The 24557-nt window shown below is 44.1% G+C and overlaps 1 protein-coding gene across 3 annotated transcripts in view; it reads right to left on the reverse strand.

Moving 5' to 3' along the window:
• The window catches only part of LOC146854122 (E3 ubiquitin-protein ligase TRIM39-like), a 387595-nt gene that overhangs the window by 94394 nt on the left and 268644 nt on the right, over positions 1-24557 (reverse strand). For 2 of the 3 annotated variants that reach the window (XM_085650514.1, XM_085650512.1), the window contains exon 6: positions 6992-7026. In XM_085650514.1, coding sequence (XP_085506640.1) covers positions 6992-7026 — 35 coding nt within the window. The remainder of the gene's footprint in view (positions 1-6991; positions 7027-24557) is intronic. The other variant, XM_085650513.1, reaches the window with a different exon arrangement.

Below are 24557 nucleotides of genomic sequence, written 5' to 3' on the forward strand. Positions count from 1 at the left end.
TTTCTTATAGATGTAGAAGGAGCCAAAAAGGTAAAATATAGAGACTGTTTCTGTTGATGCAGCCAAAACTTGGAATTTGCTTCAATCTGATTAGTGAAAGAGTCTTCACTTTCCTGCTTTAGGAAACATATGAAGACATACTTGTTTGCAGGTTAGAGACAACGTTTTGTTGTAATCCTCTCTGTCTATGAAGTGCCATGAAACTTTCGTCAACATGCACTATATAAAAAATCTAAACATAACATAAGAAGTAGACAGGTGGTTTGCATTCGATTGTACCTAGATTGTGCAATGCTTTTCCTACCAATTTTAATACTTATCTCCAATCTTCTTTCATTTAGAAAAGCTGTTTCCAAAATCATAACAAATGTTCTGCAAGGATGCATCATGGATCCACATTACCGCTGGAACCAGAAGGACGGTCACCCAGGCCCTCGTCAGCAGCAGACTGCACTACGGCAACGCTCTCTATGCAGGAACCTCATCCAAACTCCAGAAACGACTACAACACATATAGAACGCCTCTGCACGCCTCATCCTCGACATCCCCCACCACAGCCACATCACAGCCCACCTGAAAGACCTGCACTGGCTCCCCGTCAACATGAGGATCACCTTCAAGCTCCTAAGCCATGCTCACAAAGCACTCCACAACACCGGACCAGCGTACCTCAATGTACGACTCACCTTCTAAACCCCGACCCGCCAGCTTCGCTCCACTGACCTCGCCCCGCCACCGTCCCCCGCATCCGTCGAGCAACTGCTGGCAGCAGATCGTTCTTCCACATCGCTGCAAAAACCTGGAATACTCTCCCCATCTGCCTGCGACAGACCCATGACCTGCTGGCCTTCAGGAGACTCCTCAAGACCTGGCTGTTTGAGCAGTAGCAGCACCCCCCCAGTACCTTGAGACCCTCATGGGTAAGTAGTGCGCTCTAAAAATGTCTGATTGATTGATTGATTGATTACAAGTTAAAAAAGAATTAGCATGACAGATCTAAACCTTGAAAGTTGTGTGTCAGAATACAGCATACAGAAATATTTAATCATAAATATAACTTACTAAATTATTTTCTATTTAGGTGTAGATTTCTCTGTTATGAACTCCAATGGGGCAATATTTTTGTTTTCACTATGTAGGACACAATATTTATGTTAGATGATATTCTGTCAACAATATTCCCATACCACACGGACAAGTGCAGACAGTGTTTGTGGACACTAAACATAGCACCTTGACTTTAGAATACATAGGCAATGTGGGTGACCCTTACAGTAGACCTCCTTGGTACCCTAGATGCCCAAAGGCTTTTAGGGGTGTGTGATGTCTGTCTTTATTACATGTATTCACAGTTAATTCTATGGAATATAGAACATAGAATGTAAATAGAATTGTATATATCCTGGCAGTTGCTGGCCAGATTTGGATGGATGAGGTGCTTTCAATAAACGTCCACCTGTATCACATTCACAAGTGTCATCGATTTCATTAAGAACTTTTCACTACCGACGAGCGAGGGATAGATTGAAAGAAAGCACCTCAACATCAGGATTCAAAGTTTAAAAGAAGAGCGGCTGCTGTTGAGGCATGCTGTTATTAAATCTGTTGGTGATTTATTGGAACGATTCACACAAGAGTAGTAGAACCTATTTGGAGGCTTCTTTTTGACTCAGGATCACAGGTGGATCTGACCCGTAAAACTGTTTATTTGGTTTTATTTTTCACCCGTTTATAAGTTAAAGAATAATGCAGTGGTTCAGAAAGCACGAGGAAGGTGTTTAAATAAGTGCAGCGAGAGAGAACAGCACATGTGACAGCGCGAGAAGGATAATGGAAATGGCATGCGTACACTCTGTCTGATGCGTGAGCACATGAGTGAAGTTTGAGCTAACAAGTTATTTTTAAAGCGGCAATAAATAAAAATAATCTATGTTGACTCTTCACTTACTGAATCTGTGGTAGGAATTTTTGGAGATTGCAAAGAGGTACACGCAGTTATGATTACCTTTTTTGTAAAGACGAAGAGTTACGAAGTGAAAGTCTGTGCTTAGCAGAGATAATTATTGGAAACATAAACGTCTGTGCTAAGTAAGCTTAAAAAAAGAAGACTACAATGGTGATGCGCACACCAGAGAGTGTTTTTTAACTATTGACTCTTATGCAAGTTAATTGTTTACTTTGGAAGTGGCACATAGAAAAATCGAGTTTTCACCTGTGCCTTCAACTGTGACGAACATATATATTACAAGAAAATTACTTCATATATATGAAAATGTTTATCAAAATTGTTGAAAATTTAGTTACTTATAAAAAAGAAATTGAAACAGGTGTATTACACATCTAGTATTAATTTTGTTTAACTCAATTTTCTTTATGGTGTTGATTTGTGTTACAGCTTCAACTTTGCTTTGTAATTAAGTTACATCAATTTAATAGTACACCATGCAAAATGTGCCAGCACCTCCATTTTGTTATCAGTCCAAGGGAGCCTGATATTAAGTGGAGTAAATGGAAAAAGATTTTTGGACATTATGCAAGAGTATGTGGAACAAATTTGAGTGCGGAAAGAAAGCATTCTTTGTTATTGTACTGTCTTGGTGGTGAAGGACAGGAAGTGTTAGAGAATTTACCTGAGTTATCTACAGAGGAACAAAGGGGGTTACATGAATATGAAATAAGTATAATGCAACTGGATAGACATTATTTACCAAGAGTGAGTACGATAATGGAAAGATATCATTTTGGTTTAAGGGAACAAGAAAAGGAGGAGAGAGTTGAGGATTATTTAACTAGTCTGAGAAAACTTGCATCAAGTTGTAAGTTTGGAGCAGCTAATGAGGAACATTTTAGAGATCAATTTGTTTTAAAGCGTAGAGAGGATAAGATTTGTGAAGTATTATGGCTTAAGGATGAGCCTCTGTTGGAAGAAGTAATTTTAATAGCGAAAAGGGTTGAACACATGTTAAAATGTGTTACTGAATTGAAGGGTGAGAAAAGTAAAGTTCATCCAAGTGTGGAAGAATTGGAGGAAAATGTATGCCTTAAACAAAAGGAAAAATCAACTTTAAAAGAGGTTGTGAAAGATGATGGATTAAAACATTTGTTTGAATGTTTTCATTGTGGGAGAACTGCTCACAAAGCTAATTCCAAAATGTGTCCTGCTTTGAGTGTTATCTGTCACGGATGAGGAAAAAGGGGGCATTTTATAAGATATTGTAGAAATAAACACACAAGATTTCTAAAAAAGAAAATAAAGGAAGTAATATTTCAGATCAATGAGTATAAAAGTAAAGATCATGCTGTTGGAAATGTAAAGATTGATGGGATAGATTTGGAGATAAAATTTGATTGGTGCTCTCATCTCACCACTATTTCAAATGAAACATTTTGCAAGTGGTTTCGTGGGAAAAACAAGACAAGCTGTATGATATGGATGTGCGTCCAGGAGGTTATGGTGGTCAACCCATGAGCATGCTAGGCTACTTTAATGCATGTATAGATTTATCCAAGAAGTTAATGGTTAGAAAAATGTATGTATCAAAAAAAGGAGATGGTTTGCCTGGGTGACCACATCAACGCTTGTCGGGGGTTACTTTGAATCCAAATGCAGAACCTCAGGTACAGATACAGAAGGTTGAAACCAATTCATGTGATATTGTAAAAGAATTTCTAACATTTATTTAAAGAAAGTTTGGGGTGTTGAAAAGGATATAAACAGTGTATTAAGCTGAAAAGGGGGGCTGTGCTGACAGTGGCAAAAGTTAGGAGAATCCCTATTGCATTGCAAGAGAAAGTAGAACAAGAATTAGAAAAACCTTTAAAACAGGAAATCATAACACCAGTAGAGGCCACTGAATGGTTGGCACCAATTGTTGTTGCTAAGAAAGCGAATGGTGAAATTAGATTATGTGTGGACCTCAGGTCTATAAATAAAGAGGTGTTTGTGGATAAATTTCAGCTACCAAACATAGATGAGATAATATCAACTTTAAATGGAGCAAAGTTTTTCACGACTCTTGATCTCACACAAGCATATCATCAGGTAGAGTTAACTCAGAGTTCCCAGGAGTTGACAGCATTTATTACATCTATAGGTGCGTTCAAGTACAGGAGAATGCCATTTGGCCTTGTGTCTGCTGCCTCTGTTTTTCAGAGAGTAATGTCATCGATTTTAAAGGGGGTAAAAGGGGTCACATTTTTATCAAGATGACTTTTTAATATGTGGTATATCCCAGCAAGAACATGATTTCAGAGTAAGAGTTGAGTTAGAAAAACTTCAAAGGGCTGGTCAAACTTTGAAATATGAAAAATGTAAATTTTCAGTTCACAAAGTAAATTATTTGGTTCATCACATCACTGGTACAGAAGTTGTTCCAAAGAAAGAATTGGTGGATACTATTATCAAATTAGCATCACCAATTTCTAAAGAGGAAGTTGTCTCATTTTTGGGAATGGTTGAATATTATGCAAAGTTAATTAAAAATCTGGCCAGTAAGTCTAGTATGAGACAACTACTCGGTGGAAAAACAAAGAATTTAAATGGTCTCAAGGATGTCAAAATGAATTTATTGAGTTGAAGAAAGACTTAAAAGATGCTCCCAACCTGCAAGCTTTTGTTCAAGGAGCACTGCTGGAACAGGTGAATTCCATGGTTGCCAAATATCAGTGTTGTCTTGACTTGATTACACATCATGCCCTACACTTCCACTATATCTCACTCTTGTAGGATCTTTCCCACCCCTTCTTTCTTTCTTTATCACTATTTTCCTCCTTTTTCTTCCTCCTTTTTTCCTTCTGTGCATTTCTCTTGATCTGGGTCAGATGAAGAATAATAACTCTTGGTCCCCCAAAAAACGTGCCAGTGCCTACCATCTACAACCACAAACACAAATTAAGCACTGAATCGGTCCAGTATTATCCTGCAACTGTATCTTGATACTGCATCTGGATTTAGACTTTTGGCATGAGCCAGGTGCCATGCAGCACAGGCACCACAAGGTCAAGTATAGAGTAACGGTCTAAAAGCACCTCTAAAGTCACAGGCATCGATAATTATTCACAGTAATATACCTTCAAACTTAGGCAATTGCTATCCAAACAAATATTTCCTTCCCAGAAGAACAGATGACTTGAATTAGGGACCTGTCTGTAAATATTTCTGTTTACCTTCTACTTTTATATCATGAAGTGGCACACACAGACAATTTTAATATGGTTCTTTTTCAATGGCAGCCAGTTAGGATCTTTGAATAGTAGAGTGATGTAGTCTTTAAATTCTGATTGGTCAATGATTCTGTTAGCATTATGCTGTAATTTGTGTTAGTGATTTTTTAGAAATTGGAAAAATCGATTCGAAATATGGTGACAGCCCTAGTAAAGGTTCTGTTAAGATAGAAGTGAAAAAAGTACAGACTGCCTTTTTGTTAGGTCAATTTGTTTTTGATGATATTTGCAGTCTGCTGGATAAAAGAAAGTTTGTTATCAGAGATTATCAAAAAATGTTTCTCAGTCGATCCCAAAACAATATTTAATGATCCGTTTGGGAAATTGTTTTCCTTTATGTACAGTTAGATGTCATCAGAATATGTGTATTTTGAAACACTATGTAATATAATTAAACCTGGCAGGGTTTATTTATTTATTTATTTTTCAGTTTTCTATTGCGCTAGCTAAACCTGAAGGTATCAGAGCGCTTTACAAGATGTATGCATAGGTTTACTCGAGTTTCAGGGGAGGATTTGTGTGGGCTAAAAACAGTTGTAAACAATTATAAACAATACAGGATTAGGGAGGTTAGAACAGTTGAAAAGTACATAACTATAAAGCATTAAGGTAATGACGTTAGTGCCAGATTAGAGACTGAACGGTCAGGTGACTGTACCGAAAGATCCTGTTGAGGGGGGTTGAGTATAAGGAAAACATGCATCAGCTTGGGAGCGTGTTGAAATAGTTGTTAAGCAGTAGGGATTCGAAGTCCTGTTTGAAGCAGGAAAAGGAGGCCTTGCAGCTTATTATGTATGCATTGAAGTTTGGTAGTCATCCTAAAGAGTGGCAGTTTATAGTGACCCAGCTGTAAGAACTTAGAACGGCCCTTTAAAAAGGATATTAACCATGGTGATGAAGCATCAGTTTTCCATATGCTTAGATGAGATATCAAAATCATGTAATCTAAAATGCTGAATCAACACTTAGGTTTGCTATCTACAGTCTGTGTATAATGTTGGCATGAGAAAAGAGCCTTTCTGGCCACAGCTGCTCTGGACTCGGCTAAGTGATCAAGACTGTACAATGTAAATTAATGTGTCCGATGCTCGAGGGCATCATTAGTACTGGTATAATTTACAAGAAGTTATTCTTCACTCTGAGAATTGGCCAGGGAGGCAGAAACTGTGAATTCCATCTCTGGCCCTGTTTTAGAATTATAGTCCTCATGAATGGCCATCATAAATTATGACCAACCAAAATCAAGGATGAGACACTTTCTAAATGTTTGCAGTTTCCACTGTGAGTTAAGCTCATAGTACTTGCTGATGGACCGCAATTTTGACAACTGATCTCCAGCACTAAAACATGTATTTATTTAATTTTCAACTTTTTGAAGTGAAGAATTACCAAAAAGTCACCCTGGTGCTACTAAACCTGAAGTACATTCTTCTCATACTTAAAGCTTGGGAGCCATGTTTTTAACATTGTCTTAAATGTCAAGTAGGTAGTAGCCCGGTGCTGTTCTAAGAGAAGGAAATTCCAAGTAGTGGCAACTTGGTAAGAGAAAAAACATCCTCATGATACCACTTTCAGATCTTAGGTGGCAGTAGTAGGTTGGCAAGAGCCAAACAAAAGGGTGTGCTGTGGAGTATCATGATAAAAGCTGACGTATGAAGAAAGGTCCTTTCTTGTACAAAACTTTAAAACAGATGATGAGGCTTATGCCATTATTTAAACCTGAAACACTGCCCACCAGTCGTCAGAAGATACTAGCTAAGCACTTACCTTTGTCTTTAACGTTGATGAAACAGTCAATTCTTCTGTAGAAAATGAGCCAGGTTTAAAGAATAAAAATAAAAATGTTTTATCAATATGTTGGCATAACAAAAGGAAGTTCAGCATTTTTCAGTTATACAAAGTGCAAAGTTCACAAAATCATTACACAAAAAAACAAAATATAAAACAACGTGCTAGTCTATGTGTTCTTATTTATTCCATAATGTTGTTTAGCAGGCATAACATTAAGTGTTTCCTTGTACTAATTTATTATTTTAAAACAGGTATTAGAGGCACCATATTTGCCATGGGTGATCATTTCTCTTAAATGTGAAAAATGACCACCCAAGGGTTGATTTTGTTGGCTAACAGGAAATAAAATGTTGCTTTTATGTTCAGTGTGTAGAGTGCAACAAATGACTTTGTGATAATACGTGAAAATAGTGCTATACATGTATTATACAAATAGACAACATGTAAGAGCGACAGTAGTAATATGATGCTGTCTGATGTTCTCAAAGCATGACTACACGGCACAGGGATCACTTTGTGTTGGGGCCTGTGTATCTGCGTAGACCAGCGTGACTGCAGCGTCGACGTTTCGACCCTACGGATTAGCGCAGCTTAATATGCGTCAAGGGCGGGTCTTCATCAGGACAAGGATAATTGTTGACAGCCTGAATAAATGGAGAGATCCTAAGGAATGAGTATAGTAGGATCTAGACGTAATCAACATATGCAGAAGCACACCGGGTGCCCCTTTCTACACTTATCTTGACTCTTTCTATACCTCTCTTGCCCCTTCCTGAACATGACTCTCTTCTTTCTGCACCTCTCTTGCCTCTTTCTGCACCTCACTTGCTTCTTTCTTCATCTCTCTTGCCTCTTTCTGCACCTCTATTGCCTCTTTCTGCAACTCTGTTGCTTCTTTCTGCAATTCTCTTGCCTCTTTCTGCACCTTGCTTGTCTCTTTTAGTACCTCTGTTGCATCTTTCTGCATTTCTTTCCGTTTTTTCTCCACCCCTCTTGCCCTTCTGTACCCCTCTTGGGCCTTTGTGCACCTCTCCTACATCTGTTGGTTTTTTCTGCACTGCTCTTGCTTCTGCACCTCGGTTTGTTCGATCTGCACTGCGCTTGCTTCTTTCTGCACCTCTGTTGCAAATGTATGCATCCCTCTTGCCTCTTTCTGCACCCCTCTTCCCTCATTCTACACCTTTCTTGCCTCTTTCTGTACTTCTCTTTTTTATTTCTGCACTTCTCATTCCTGCTTCTGCATCCCTCTTGCCTCTTTCTGCAGTTTTCTTGCCATTTTTTGGACCTCTCTTGCCTCTTTCTGCACCTCTCCTGCCTGTTTCTGCACCTCTCTTGCCTCTTTCTGTACCTCTATTGCCTGTTTCTGTGACTCTATTGCTTCTTTCTGTACTTCTCTTACCTCTGTCTACACCCTTCATGTCTCTTTCAGCACCTCTTCCCTAATTCTGTACCTCTCTGCCTCTTTCTGCATCTCTCTTGCTTCTTTCTGCATTTCTCTTGTTTCTTTCTGCACCACTCCTACCTGTTTCTGTACCTCTCTTGCCCCTTTCTGCAAGCCTCTTGCCTCTTTCTTTACACCTATTGCTTCTTTCTGTACCTATACTACCTCTATGTGCATCCCTCTTGCCTCTTTCTGCACCTCTGCAGGTTCTTTCTGCACTGCTCTTGCGTCTTTCTGCACCTCTCTTGCTAATGTTTGCATCCCTCTTGCCTCTTTTTGCACCCCTGTTCCCTCTTTCTGTACATTTCCTGCCTATTCTGTACCTCTCTTGCCTCTTTCTGCATCTCTGTTGCTTCTTTCTGCAACCCTCTTGTTCTTTCAGCACCTGTGTTGCTTCTCCCTGCACCTTACTTTCTCTTTCTGCACTTCTCTTGCCTTATTTCTGCAATTCTTTTGCTTTTTTTTGCACATCTCCTGCGTCTTTTTGCACCTCTCTTGCCTCTTGATGCAGTTATCTTGCCTCTTTCTGCACCTCACTTGCCTCTTTCTTCACTTCTCTTTCTTTTGTGTGCACCTCTCTTGTTTCTTTCTCCAACTCTCGTGTCTCTTTCCTCACTTATTTTGCCTCTTTCTACACCACTGTTGGTTCTTTCAGCACTTCTGTTGCCTCTTTCTGCACATCTCTTGCCTGTTTCTGTACCTGTCTTGCTTCTTTCTGCACCTCTGTTGCCTCTTTCTGCACCTCACTTGGTTCTTTCTGTACCCATCTTCCCTCTTTATGCATCCCTCTTCCCTCTTTCTGCACCTCTCCTTCCTGTTTCTGCACCTCTGTTGCCTCTTTGTGCACCCTTCTTGTCTCTTTCAGCACCTCTGTTGCTTCTTTCTGAACTTCTCTTCCTTCCTTCTGCAACCCTCTTGCCTCTTTCTGTACCCCTCTTGCCTCCTTGTGCACCTCTCCAACCTCTTCCAGCACCCCTCTTGCCTCTTTCTACACCTCAGTTGTTTCCTTCTGCATTGCTCTTGCTTCTTTCTGCACCTCTCTTGCAAATGTCTGTATACCTCTTGCCTCTTTCTGCACCCCTGTTGCCTCTTTCTGCACCTTTCCTGCCTATTTTGCACATCTCTTTCCTCTTTCTGTACCTCTGTTGCTTCTTTCTGCACTTCTCTTGCCTCTTTCTGAACCCCTCCTGCCTCTTTCAGAACCTCTGTTGCTTCTCTCTGCACCTTACTTCCTCTTTCTGCACTTCTCTTGCCTTCTTTCTGCCTTTGTTTGCTTCTTTGTGCAACTCTCCTGCCTCTTTCTGCACCTCTCTTGTTATATTCCATATAGTTACCCTATATAGGTGGAGGTGACATTGCAACCTTTCACCTCTATTCTTCCCTACATTATATACATAACGGTTCTTAGGGGCTGACCTTTTACCTAGATACGACCTTGCATTCAGAAAGCGGGTTTCCCCCTAGTTCGAATCTCATACATTATGCATGAGGCTTCTTAGAAGCACAGCAGGACTAACAGCAGGATGAACATCTCTTGTATAATATTGGGGGATGAAGTCCACTTGTGTTCTGAGGTCCTCAGGACACAAGAGGACCTCATCGCCCCGCCAGTAGTGTTTCAAGAGGCGTGTTTGCAGAGTGGTATAAAAAGGGGCGTGGCCTCGGACCACCTCTCTGCAATCCAGCCATGTGATGCTTACTGGAGGTACCTTGTGGGCTAGTTGACCCCCAGGGACCCTCAGTATTTAAGGGGACTTAATTCCCCAACTTAGAACGTGCCAGGTGGCGCATTTGAAGAGTGGTGCAGGGAGGCGGCGGGGCCTCCAGCGAGATGCCGGCTTTTTTTATTTTTAGAAGGGGGCTGTGTGGCCCCCTTCTTTCAATGTTTTTTGAGCCTTGGGGACCCCATCCTCCAGGGCCTGCCACATTTTAAAAAAAAAATGGGATGGGGGCCGCGCGGCCCCCCTCCCGAGGCCAATTATAGACCCGGGAACCCCATCATCGGGGCTGGCCTTCCTTTTTAAAAATGTTTTTTAAATATTTTTCAATTAGGGAGGGGAGCTAAATAGCCCCCCTCCCTTGGGCCAATTCTAGCCCCAGGGACCCCATCCGACGGGGCCTGGCCTCTTTTTAAAAACATTTTTTAATTAGGAGGGGAGTCGCATGGCCCCCCTCCCCTGGGCCCCATCCCCCAGGGCCAGCCCTCAACTTGGGGACCGTGGAGGGAGCCCCAATGCCCCCATGATCCCTGCCAGCTTTCTGCCTCCTGCGGAGCCGGCATTTCTTTTGGGCAAGGGGAGCTGCTAACATGCAGCTCCACTTGCCCAAAAACAATTCTGCTTTGCTTCATTAAAACGAGAGCAGTTTTCCTGCTCTCGCTTCAATGAAGCAAAGCATGAGTTTGCTATGACAAGGCGGGAGCCGTGCTCCCGCCCTGCCATAGCAAACAGCAATGTCCTGGGGGTGGGCACCCCGGGACAATACAGGTGCCAGTTCTGGGGGATGGCGGTCCCCAGGGCCATCGAGGGCACCAGGAGGGGGTCTGCATGGCCCCCCTCCCAACATGCAAATAGCCCCGGGGAGGTGGTGGTCCCTGGGGCCGGTGGTCTGCAACGGATTTCAATAAACAGTGCCCCGGGAGGTGTTGGTCACCGGGGCAGTGTGGGGGGGCTCGCACCCCCCACTTTAATTATTTGAGAAAACCCTGGGGAGGTGGCGGTCCCCAGGGCTTGGGGGGACTCGAAGCCTGTGAGGCCCACCACCCTTATTTCAATAAAGCCCCGGGAAGGTGGCCCCCCACTTTTAATTACCAATGCCCCGGGGAGGTGGCAGTCCCCGGGGCAGCATGGAGGAGCCCCCTATGCATTTTAATAAGGGACCGCTGCGGTGGGGCTGCTTGCCCCCCTCCCATATAAACTAAGCCCCGGGAAGGTGGCGGTCCCCGGGGCTGTGTGGGGCCCATGGGCCCCCGCATACATTATAAACATTGCCCCCGGGACCTGGCCCACCCGGAGCCTTATTGAAAACAAAGTGCGGGAGCCCGTGCTTTGGTTTTTTGGGGTTTTTCATCCGGATTCACGCACCCAGCGCGAATTTGGACGATTTGTTTAAAAAAAGGCTTTTTATGGCCCTGGGGGCCCTTGTGGGACCCCCTGAGCAGGCCTAGGGGGCAAGGGTGTTTCTACCCTGCCCCCTTTTCTTCTTTTTTAACCTTTTTCTTGTTACTCGGTTAGCAAAGCACAAGATGGCAGCCAACACATTCTGGTTTGGAGTGTTGGCAGCCAATTAGAATTAAGCTCGTGCTCGGGAGAATTCGTCAAACGGCGTCAAAGATATTGGCAAAAGAAACAAGCATTTGCAATGCAATAGGTCTCGCATTTACAAGAGTTTAAGCTATTGGCATTGTAAATAACAATGCCTTTGATATATGTGTTTTAAAAACCTGCAAGCCGTGTGTAAACACGCACTTTGTACTTAGTTGTTGCTTACGAGAAGCAAGGATGACAGTAACTGGTCCTCTTTTACTGCTAGTAGTGCTTCTCGTAAGCAAGGACTATAAATACAAAGGGCGTGTTTAAGCACCACTTGCAGGTTTTCAAATCACATAATTAAAAGGCATTGTCCTTTACAATGCCAATAGCTCAGACTCTCACAAATGCAAGACATATTGCATTGCAGAAGAGCAGCAAACTAATAACCTGTGCACACTCACGCACACAAACAAAAACACATACACAGGCACCCGCATATACATAAACTCAAACAGTCAACACACAGACACACAAATGGAGGAACTGACTATCAGACCGAAGAGTAGACAGACAGATAGATAAACCACTAAACTGATGGATGCCACATGGCTGGAGGGCCCATGTATCCTTACTATGTAGCCACTCTGTGGAGGATGTGAAATTCAAGTTGGAGAAAAGAGAGGAATCCTAACACCCATTCAATCTGTGGCCTATTTTAAGAGAAATAATTTGTAATGGAATACTTCAGAGTCCATGGCCAGACAAGCCTTGCCTTCTCAAAAATAAACACGGAGGCACCTGAGTAAGCCCATTTAACCTCAATTTCTGTGGTATAATCCAACACCTGTAGTAACAGCATTTATAGAATACATTAGAGGTATTTGGTGCAGCCTCCTCACTAGTTATGCTGCAGTATCCATGATTATATTTGATCAGACTTCATTCTCTGCACAACACATGAATGTGATGTTAATGATGTTGACAATTTAACGTCATTTCATTGTTGTCCTTTCGAGGGAATGAAACGTTTCCAGTAGTCATTTATAAAAACTTTCCACAAAATTATTTTACTGTTCTTCATTCTCAAACATTTTCATTCGCTTGTGTTTACATGTCCTTGCAGTCACAGCCTCACAGGCAACCTGTGCAGTAAATCATGTTAGATGAAAGATATGACTTTAAGAACCACTTTCAAACTAATCACTTACGTCGGTCAGGCAATGAAGTTGCAGGTTATTATAGCAAATGTCAGTTCCATGATGTTTTTAATGAAGACAGAACTTTTTTAAAGACCCACAATGAAAATAAAAGATTCTATGAAGAGATTGACAGAGAAACACACAGACAGTCTTTCTCTCTCTCTCTCTCTCTCATCCCTCTCTTTTTTCCCTGTAGGTCTTTATTGAATTTTTTATGTATTTACAGTGAAGAAGTGAGTTATCATACACGGCGCACACACTGACTATAGTTTTTTTCTCAATCAGTGTGACCATATTGCAGGTGGGTGCTGTCACGTCGCATCTCCTGTAGTGGCCAGGGCAGAGACCCTTATTTTTGGGAGACCAACAGATCTGGCATGAATGTTTACACCCCTCAAATTTAAGGTAAACCGCACAAATGAAGATAATTACATTTAGGACAGTCCTTACCTCATGCATCCGACACACACCCGATATGCCATAAACTGCACTTCACAGCCGCCAATAAAACCACAAACCATCTCTCCCATCGCTTCCACAGCCGGCCTTTATCTAATAGTGCACAGCAGACCACTCCTATCCATGTGGCATCAGGGCACCAAAGACACACACTGGTACACTTGACAAAGGGATGCCAACTTAGTTTCTGTTTAATTTATTATAATAAGGAACTCCTACGGAGGTCCATACAGCAATGGTACATTGTACATATTTAAATCAACCTTTGTAAAGTCTCAAACCTCCAGTCTGATACATGCGTCATTTAGGAACGATATTAAATGTCCTTTTTAAAGTGACGACATAATGCGACTCCGTTTCTAAGGGTGGAACCTCTTCAAAGATACTATCGTGCATAGCGGAATAAAAGAAATGTATAAAATCACATAACAACCAACTCGAAAATGATGTCACTACACGAACAGACGTCGGACCAACTCTGATACACCCAGCACAAACATATCACACAATCACATGTTCAACACTGCATCTGACTTATCTGCGTGGGCGTAATCAGGGGCATGGTTTCCACTGGCGCAGCAGGTGCAGTGGCACCGGGACCCAGAGGCCTGAAGAGCCCACTGAATCCTGATTTATGCTATATTGTATCATTCAAACAGCAGCTGGGCGCCCATATCCTTCCTTTCAATAAGACCCCTGGTAGCCTGACTGTAAACTGGCTGCACCATGGACAACCAACTGCCCAAATCGAAGAAATAACTCTTCAGCACAGCCGTCCACTCAAATAAGACATTACAAAGAGCTTCTACGACCGAAATCACAACCTTTCAATTTTTATATTCAACACTTAGCTCTCCAGGAAACACACACACAAAAAAACACTAAACAACTCACGGGATTGAACGAGAGAAGCCTCAGAAATGTGGGATAGGGAACCGAGATTGAGAAAGTGCCATGACGCCACGCTAATGGTTCAGAGCGCTATACAAACGCTGGTAATCTAAGCAACGGAATGCTAAAGCAGCTTTAAGGCAAAGCTAAAATGTATCTTTCATTGTAGTCCTCAAATTATCGATCAGTTTTAAAGCATTTCAAAAGAGCGGGTCAAAAGAACTAAAGATGTAACCAGAGAGGCCAGAATTAAGACTGTTCCTGAACACGAAGCCTTCTATTCACTCATTTTCACTAGTGCTAAAGGTGCCTTTGCAGGGATGGCGTCTGGGGACATGAAACTAGGGTGCCATGTCTTTCTGAAGCTTAGCCTCCCGAAAACAGAGATTGTGCTACTTACAAACAAAACCCAGCGCCCTGAAAATCAAACTTGGCTCTTTGCCCTGCAACACCAGGACTCGACGCCGGACCTCTCAGCTGCACCAAAGAAACCACTGCCCATTAGCAACCAACTCACCAGGAACCAAGCGCGCGCACCTCGCGCGGCTACAGGGGGAGGGGGCCTGCGCCGGATTCCCTTGCGGGAGCGTGCAGCAAGGCGCGATAATTGCTAACATATGGCGCCGCTGCTCGCTCCCGCAAGGGAATCGCCAAACGTGCATGCGTTGCCATTGAAAGCAATGCAACGCGTACACGTTTTTGGCCTCAAAACCGACTAGATGGCTAAAGGTCTTTTTCCTACGCATCGAATGCGCGCTGCATAGGCGAGACCTAAAAACGCTTTTTGAATAGAAACAAGGTCCTAACTATAACTACCTACTGGTGACCCCCAGTAGGTAATATATATATATAGCAACATCCAAGAAACATCCAAGAAACAGCCGCATCTGAGGAAGGCTATTTTAGCCGAAATGCATTATGCACATGCTGTTTTAATAAAGGACTCCCTGATTTCCCCGAAGTGGCCTCTTCTCCTTGCTTACCTGAAGGGGGTTTGATCATGAATTCTGCGCGTCTGCCAGTGGTGCTTCAAGAGGCACCGTTCCTGAATGTGGCGGGAGTAGTGCTGGCACCAGCTGTTTCAGCTTGAACTGCTTTTCCGAGGTATCGGATCAACTCCTGTCCGCCCTGGGGTCCGGCTGAGCAAAGGCTTCTACCTATGGTGGTTCGTGATTTCACGAGGATTCGAGCGTTCTTTCATCTCGTCTCAGAGCCTGGCAAAATTCCTGCACCCAAGGCTGGAACGTCAAGGGGACCTAAGGGAGCCTGACAACATCGGCGCTGGATGTCCCGTCCTTTCATAATGCACCTTTTTCCTGCTGCCTTTCCCCTCGCAACATTGAGCCAGAAACAGTGATTTCTGGGTAATGGAGTCCACCATGGATTGCAGTGGCAGTGTGACCAGGTGATTAGGGGTCATTAATTTTCCTCCAATGAGGTTGTTGCAGGACATTCAAAGGTGGGGGCGGAGCAACATCCAAGAAACAGCCGCATCTGAGGAAGGCTATTTTAGCCGAAATGCATTATGCACATGCTGTTTTAATAAAGGACTCCCTGATTTCCCCGAAGTGGCCTCTTCTCCTTGCTTACCTGAAGGGGGTTTGATCATGAATTCTGCGCGTCTGCCAGTGGCGCTTCAAAAGGCACCGTTCCTGAATGTGGCGGGAGTAGTGCTGGCACCGGCTGTTTCAGCTTGAACTGCTTTTCCGAGGTATCGGATCAACTCCTGTCCGCCCTGGGGTCCGGCTGAGCAAAGGCTTTTACCTATGGTGGTTCGTGATTTCACGAGGATTCGAGCGTTCTTTCATCTCGTCTCAGAGCCTGGCAAAATTCCTGCACCCAAGGCTGGAACGTCAAGGGGACCTAAGGGAGCCTGACAACATCGGCGCTGGATGTCCCGTCCTTTCATAATGCACCTTTTTCCTGCTGCCTTTCCCCTCGCAACATTGAGCCAGAAACAGTGATTTCTGGGTAATGGAGTCCACCATGGATTGCAGTGGCAGTGTGACCAGGTGATTAGGGGTCATTAATTTTCCTCCAATGAGGTTGTTGCAGGACATTCAAAGGTGGGGGCGGAGCAACATCCAAGAAACAGCCGCATCTGAGGAAGGCTATTTTAGCCGAAATGCATTATGCACATGCTGTTTTAATAAAGGACTCCCTGATTTCCCCGAAGTGGCCTCTTCTCCTTGCTTACCTGAAGGGGGTTTGATCATGAATTCTGCGCGTCTGCCAGTGGCGCTTCAAGAGGCACCGTTCCTGAATGTGGCGGGAGTAGTGCTGGCACCGGCTGTTTCAGCTTGAACTGCTTTTCCGAGGTATCGGATCAACTCCTGTCCGCCCTGGGGTCCGGCTGAGCAAAGGCTTCTACCTATGGTGGTTCGTGATTTCACGAGGATTCGAGCGTTCTTTCATCTCGTCTCAGAGCCTGGCAAAATTCCTGCACCCAAGGCTGGAACGTCAAGGGGACCTAAGGGAGCCTGACAACATCGGCGCTGGATGTCCCGTCCTTTCATAATGCACCTTTTTCCTGCTGCCTTTCCCCTCGCAACATTGAGCCAGAAACAGTGATTTCTGGGTAATGGAGTCCACCATGGATTGCAGTGGCAGTGTGACCAGGTGATTAGGGGTCATTAATTTTCCTCCAATGAGGTTGTTGCAGGACATTCAAAGGTGGGGGCAGAGCAACATCCAAGAAACAGCCGCATCTGAGGAAGGCTATTTTAGCCGAAATGCATTATGCACATGCTGTTTTAATAAAGGACTCCCTGATTTCCCCGAAATGGCCTCTTCTCCTTGCTTACCTGAAGGGGGTTTGATCATATATATATATATATATATATATACATACACACATATATATACACATATATATATTCACTGAAAAAACCATAGGTTTCAGGGACGTTATAGTTAGTTGGACATCTCACTCGTACAAAACCATAGAAATTCCCCCGTTATAGTTAGTGACGTCATCAGCAGTGCATTGCGGGGACACGAGCCATAGTTAGCTGACCTAACTATAATGGGGGAATTTCTATGGTGGTTTCAGTGGTTTGGCTTCATTTTTTAGCGAGAACTCTGCCTGTGAACAAGGACGATGGAAGTCTGAAACGCGTCAGGCATTAATGATTGAACACTGAGTTTGCGTTTGTGCTGCAGCCTGATATTATTGCTGTTGGACGAGTGCATCCTATGCTTGGGCAATTGTGAACTTGAATCTATACACGGCAGTCCAGCCGTGAGGTTGCACCATCGCTTGATTGAACAGCGGGCCGGCTGCCTTGTGAGTACGAGGCTCTTTCCGGACCAGCAGCATGGCGTAAGATTGAATTTGCACGCAAACAACAGTTCAGTGTTAGCCCACTAATGGCTGGATTATTTCAAATATGTGAGAGGCATCGCACTGGATATTTTGAATTGCAAGCAGTATTTACTATGAACTGTGAAACGATTTTTGAACCACCGATCCCAGAATGCATAGTGCTTTATCAGGAGGCCCCCTGGGGCAATAAATACAGAGGTGTTACTAATCAGTGGTTTGGCTTCATTTTTTAGCGAGAACTCTGCCTGTGAACAAGGACGATGGAAGTCTGAAACGCGTCAGGCATTAATGATTGAACACTGAGTTTGCGTTTGTGCTGCAGCCTGATATTATTGCTGTTGGACGAGTGCATCCTATGCTTGGGCAATTGGGAACTTGAATCTATACACAGCAGTCCAGCCGTGAGGTTGCACCATCGCTTGATTGAACAGCGGGCCAGCTGCCTTGTGAGTACGAGGCTCTTTCCGGTCCAGCAGCATGGCGTAAGATTGAATTTGCACGCAAACAACAGTTCAGTGTTAGCCCACTAATGGCTGGATTATTTCAAATATGTGAGAGGCATCGCACTGGATATTTTGAATTGCAAGCAGTATTTACTATGAACTGTGAAACGATTTTTGAACCACCGATCCCAGAATGCATAGTGCTTTATCAAGAGGCCCACTGGGGCAATAAATACAGAGGTGTTACTAATCAGTGGTTTGGCTTCATTTTTTAGCGAGAACTCTGCCGTGAACAAGGACGATGGAAGTCTGAAACGCGTCAGGCATTAATGATTGAACACTGAGTTTGCGTTTGTGCTGCAGCCTGATATTATTGCTGTTGGACGAGTGCATCCTATGCTTGGGCAATTGGGAACTTGAATCTATACACGGCAGTCCAGCCGTGAGGTTGCACCATCGCTTGATTGAACAGCGGGCCGGCTGCCTTGTGAGTACGAGGCTCTTTCCGGACCAGCAGCATGGCGTAAGATTGAATTTGCACGCAAACAACAGTTCAGTGTTAGCCGACTAATGGCTGGATTATTTCAAATATGTGAGAGGCATCGCACTGGATATTTTGAATTGCAAGCAGTATTTACTATGAACTGTGAAACGATTTTTGAACCACCGATCCCAGAATGCATAGTGCTTTATCAGGAGGCCCACTGGGGCAATAAATACAGAGGTGTTACTAATCAGTGGTTTGGCTTCATTTTTTAGCGAGAACTCTGCCTGTGAACAAGGACGATGGAAGTCTGAAACGCGTCAGGCATTAATGATTGAACACTGAGTTTGCGTTTGTGCTGCAGCCTGATATTATTGCTGTTGGACGAGTGCATCCTATGCTTGGGCAATTGGGAACTTGAATCTATACACGGCAGTCCAGCCGTGAGGTTGCACCATCGCTTGATTGAACAGCGGGCCGGCTGCCTTGTGAGTACGAGGCTCTTTCCGGACCAGCAGCATGGCGTAAGATTGAATTTGCACGCAAACAACAGTTCAGTGTTAGCCCACTCATGGCTGGATTATTTCAAATATGTGAGAGGCATCGCACTGGATATTTTGAATTGTAAGCAGTATTTACTATGAACTGTGAAACGATTTTTGAACCACCGATCCCAGAATGCATAGTGCTTGATCAGGAGGCCCACTGGGGCAATAAATACAGAGGTGTTACTAATCAGTGGTTTGGCTTCATTTTTTAGCGAGAACTCTGCCTGTGAACAAGGACGATGGAAGTCTGAAACGCGTCAGACATTAATGATTGAACACTGAGTTTGCGTTTGTGCTGGAGCCTGATATTATTGCTGTTGGACGAGTGCATCCTATGCTTGGGCAATTGGGAACTTGAATCTATACACGGCAGTCCAGCCGTGAGGTAGCACCATCGCTTGATTGAACAGCGGGCCGGCTGCCTTGTGAGTACGAGGCTCTTTCCGGACCAGCAGCATGACGTAAGATTGAATTTGCACGCAAACAACAGTTCAGTGTTAGCCCACTAATGGCTGGATTATTTCAAATATGTGAGAGGCATCGCACTGGATATTTTGAATTGCAAGCAGTATTTACTATGAACTGTGAAACGATTTTTGAACCACCGATCCCAGAATGCATAGTGCTTTATCAGGAGGCCCACTGGGGCAATAAATACAGAGGTGTTACTAATCAGTGGTTTGGCTTCATTTTTTAGCGAGAACTCTGCCTGTGAACAAGGACGATGGAAGTCTGAAACGCGTCAGGCATTAATGATTGAACACTGAGTTTGCGTTTGTGCTGCAGCCTGATATTATTGCTGTTGGACGAGTGCACCCTATGCTTGGGCAATTGGGAACTTGAATCTATACACGGCAGTCCAGCCGTGAGGTTGCACCATCGCTTGATTGAACAGCGGGCCGGCTGCCTTGTGAGTACGAGGCTCTTTCCGGACCAGCAGCATGGCGTAAGATTGAATTTGCATGCAAACAACAGTTCAGTGTTAGCCCACTAATGGCTGGATTATTTCAAATATGTGAGAGGCATCGCACTGGATATTTTGAATTGCAAGCAGTATTTACTATGAACTGTGAAACGATTTTTGAACCACCGATCCCAGAATGCATAGTGCTTTATCAGGAGGCCCACTGGGGCAATAAATACAGAGGTGTTACTAATCAGTGGTTTGGCTTAATTTTTTAGCGAGAACTCTGCCTGTGAATAAGGACGATGGAAGTCTGAAACGCGTCAGGCATTAATGATTGAACACTGAGTTTGCGTTTGTGCTGCAGCCTGATATTATTGCTGTTGGACGAGTGCATCCTATGCTTGGGCAATTGGGAACTTGAATCTATACACGGCAGTCCAGCCGTGAGGTTGCACCATCGCTTGATTGAACAGCGGGCCGGCTGCCTTGTGAGTACGAGGCTCTTTCCGGACCAGCAGCATGGCGTAAGATTGAATTTGCACGCAAACAACAGTTCAGTGTTAGCCCACTAATGGCTGGATTATTTCAAATATGTGAGAGGCATCGCACTGGATATTTTGAATTGCAAGCAGTATTTACTATGAACTGTGAAACGATTTTTGAACCACCGATCCCAGAATGCATAGTGCTTTATCAGGAGGCCCACTGGGGCAATAAATACAGAGGTGTTACTAATCAGTGGTTTGGCTTCATTTTTTAGCGAGAACTCTGCCTGTGAACAAGGACGATGGAAGTCTGAAACGCGTCAGGCATTAATGATTGAACACTGAGTTTGCGTTTTTGCTGCAGCCTGATATTATTGCTGTTGGACGAGTGCATCCTATGCTTGGGCAATTGGGAACTTGAATCTATACACGGCAGTCCAGCCGTGAGGTTGCACCATCGCTTGATTGAACAGCGGGCCGGCTGCCTTGTGAGTACGAGGCTCTTTCCGGACCAGCAGCATGGCGTAAGATTGAATTTGCACACAAACAACAGTTCAGTGTTAGCCCACTAATGGCTGGATTATTTCAAATATGTGAGAGGCATCGCACTGGATATTTTGAATTGCAAGCAGTATTTACTATGAACTGTGAAATGAATTTTTAACCACCGATCCCAGAATGCATAGTGCTTTATCAGGAGGCCCACTGGGGCAATAAATACAGAGGTGTTACTAATCAGTGGTTTGGCTTCATTTTTTAGCGAGAACTCTGCCTGTGAACAAGGACGATGGAAGTCTGAAACGCGTCAGGCATTAATGATTGAACACTGAGTTTGCGTTTGTGCTGCAGCCTGATATTATTGCTGTTGGACGAGTGCATCCTATGCTTGGGCAATTGGGAACTTGAATATATATATATATATATATATATATATATATATATATATATATATATATATATTCACCGAAAAAACCATAGGTTTCACACATGTTATAGTTAGCTGGACATTTTACTGATAAAAAACCAATGAAATTCCCCCGTTATAGTTACTGTAGGCAACTATAACTCACGCGACCGTAATCCTCTGCTGATGCTAATACTGTATTTAGACACTTATTTGCCCATGTCTTCTTCCATTAAATTTTAGCTATACATATATTACAAATATTTTTTTTTCATAAAGACACATGTCATCAGCAGAGGATTACGGTCGCGTGAGTTATAGTTGCCTACAGTAACTATAAAGGGGGAATTTCATTGGTTTTTTATCAGTAAAATGTCCAGCTAACTATAACATGTGTGAAACCTATGGTTTTTTCAGTGAATTTGCAAGGTTTTTTAAATGCTAATTCCTAACTATAACGTGTGTGAAACCTATGGTTTTTTCAGTGAATTTGTACGGTTTTTTAAATGCTAAGTTACTTTACGTCATTTGTGGCGTGCGCGCCCACTTAACGCAGTTCGTTCCGTGCGCGCACGGTGCGCTTCGCGCACCCTGCGCTTCGCGCACCCTGCGCGCACAGTGAGCACGCTGTGCGCTTTGCGCACCGCGTGCCCACGTTACGCTAGATGGGCCATGAACGCACGATGCGCTTCGCGCACCGTGCGCACATTGAGGACATATGATGAGCATCGTTGTGACAGGTAAAATATATGTTTGGTTTAGCTCTAATAAGCCATCCACAAAAGGTGCCCTTCGAGCACCTTTTGCACACGGGGTGGGGAGAATGTGGATATTGTTTTTTTTTTTTTTATTATTTATTACCGTACGCGTACGGTAAGCGTAATCGGCGAAATTTTCGAAAAAATTAAAATTGCCTTTTTTCGCTTGGGGGATCGTTGGGGACTCCCTCGACATGGCTAGGTGCTTGGGAGCTGTGTAAACAGCCCCTTTACATGTTTTTGCCCTTTGTTTTTCAACCCCCTGTTAGAGTGCGAGAGAGAAAATGGCGGCCACCGCTTCCTGGTTTCGACCGATTCGAATGTTTACTAAGATCTAAGGGCCAATCAGAATCGCGCTCGCGCACGTCCCCGTACGCGTACGGTAAGCGCACCGTAAGCGCACCGTAAGCTGCCACAGATATATATATTGATTTAAAGGCTATTTTCTCAGAATCTACTGAACAGATTTACACCAAACCTTCAAAAGGCACTTCCTTGACCTGAGGACTACCTCTCTGCCAAATTTCAAGTAATTCTGTTCAGCCGTTCGGGCTGTAGCTGTGTCTAAAGGTCCTATGGAAAAATGCATGGGGAAAACGCGTTTTGGGACCCCCCTTTTATCTCAGCCCCCGCTTGACGAATCCCCCTGAGACTTTCAGGGTAGGAGCGGAGCGCAGCGCCCCACCTATTTTGAAAAATTCGCGAGGATTCGTCAACCGGTGCCAAAGTTATTCAAAATAGAATGTTGCGGATTTCCTATAACTATAACTACCTACTGGCGACCGCCAGTAGGTAATATATATATATATATAATGCATTTGGCTATCGCTAGAGACTTCCTGCAATAATACAGACTTCCTGTGTCGCATAGAAATAAAAGAAGGCATGAATGCAGCCATTAATGCTTGCCGCTTTGTTACTGAGAGGGTCCATGAAGAAGGGAGCAATTCCCGAAACGCGTCGGACCAGCTGTTGGGGGTGTGACTGGAGCATCGTGCCTGACAAGAGTCTTACTCTTTCTGCCCAGAGTGCCGGCCATGAGGGTGTTTGCTTTTTTGAAATATAGAGTGGCCTCAACCCGGCCACGGCATGGCAACGCTGCAAAAATAATATTGCGGATACCGCGTCTGTTACACTTGGCAGGCTTGCGGTTTGGGCAGCCTGGAAGCTGCTTGTGAAAGGCGGAGCGTTGTTTTCTCACCCCTTCATTGTTTTTAAGAACTTTTTGGCTTCAACGAACTCAGCGGTGGGCACCCCACATGGGGATTAATTTTTCATGGACTGCATGCCCCATAATGCATTTGGCTATCGCTAGAGACTTCCTGCAATAATACAGACTTCCTGTGTCGCATAGAAATAAAAGAAGGCATGAATGCAGCCATTAATGCTTGCCGCTTTGTTACTGAGAGGGTCCATGAAGAAGGGAGCAATTCCCGAAACGCGTCGGACCAGCTGTTGGGGGTGTGACTGGAGCATCGTGCCTGACAAGAGTCTTACTCTTTCTGCCCAGAGTGCCGGCCACGAGGGTGTTTGCTTTTTTGAAATATAGAGTGGCCTCAACCCGGCCACGGCATGGCAACGCTGCAAAAATAATATTGCGGATACCGCGCCTGTTACACTTGGCAGGCTTGCGGTTTGGGCAGCCTGGAAGCTGCTTGTGAAAGGCGGAGCGTTGTTTTCTCACCCCTTCATTGTTTTTAAGAACTTTTTGGCTTCAACAAACTCAGCGGTGGGCACCCCACATGGGGATTAATTTTTCATGGACTGCATGCCCCATAATGCATTTGGCTATCGCTAGAGACTTCCTGCAATAATACAGACTTCCTGTGTCGCATAGAAATAAAAGAAGGCATGAATGCAGCCATTAATGCTTGCCGCTTTGTTACTGAGAGGGTCCATGAAGAAGGGAGCAATTCCCGAAACGCGTCGGACCAGCTGTTGGGGGTGTGACTGGAGCATCGTGCCTGACAAGAGTCTTACTCTTTCTGCCCAGAGTGCCGGCCACGAGGGTGTTTGCTTTTTTGAAATATAGAGTGGCCTCAACCCGGCCACAGTATGGCAACGCTGCAAAAATAATATTGCGGATACCGCGCCTGTTACACTTGGCAGGCTTGCGGTTTGGGCAGCCTGGAAGCTGCTTGTGAAAGGCGGAGCGTTGTTTTCTCACCCCTTCATTGTTTTTAAGAACTTTTTGGCTTCAACGAACTCAGCGGTGGGCACCCCACATGGGGATTAATTTTTCATGGACTGCATGCCCCATAATGCATTTGGCTATCGCTAGAGACTTCCTGCAATAATACAGACTTCCTGTGTCGCATAGAAATAAAAGAAGGCATGAATGCAGCCATTATTGCTTGCCGCTTTGTTACTGAGAGGGTCCATGAAGAAGGGAGCAATTCCCGAAACGCGTCGGACCAGCTGTTGGGGGTGTGACTGGAGCATCGTGC

The sequence above is a fragment of the Triturus cristatus genome, chromosome 4_1, assembly GCF_964204655.1.
Source record: "Triturus cristatus chromosome 4_1, aTriCri1.1, whole genome shotgun sequence".
NCBI lineage: Eukaryota > Metazoa > Chordata > Amphibia > Caudata > Salamandridae > Triturus > Triturus cristatus.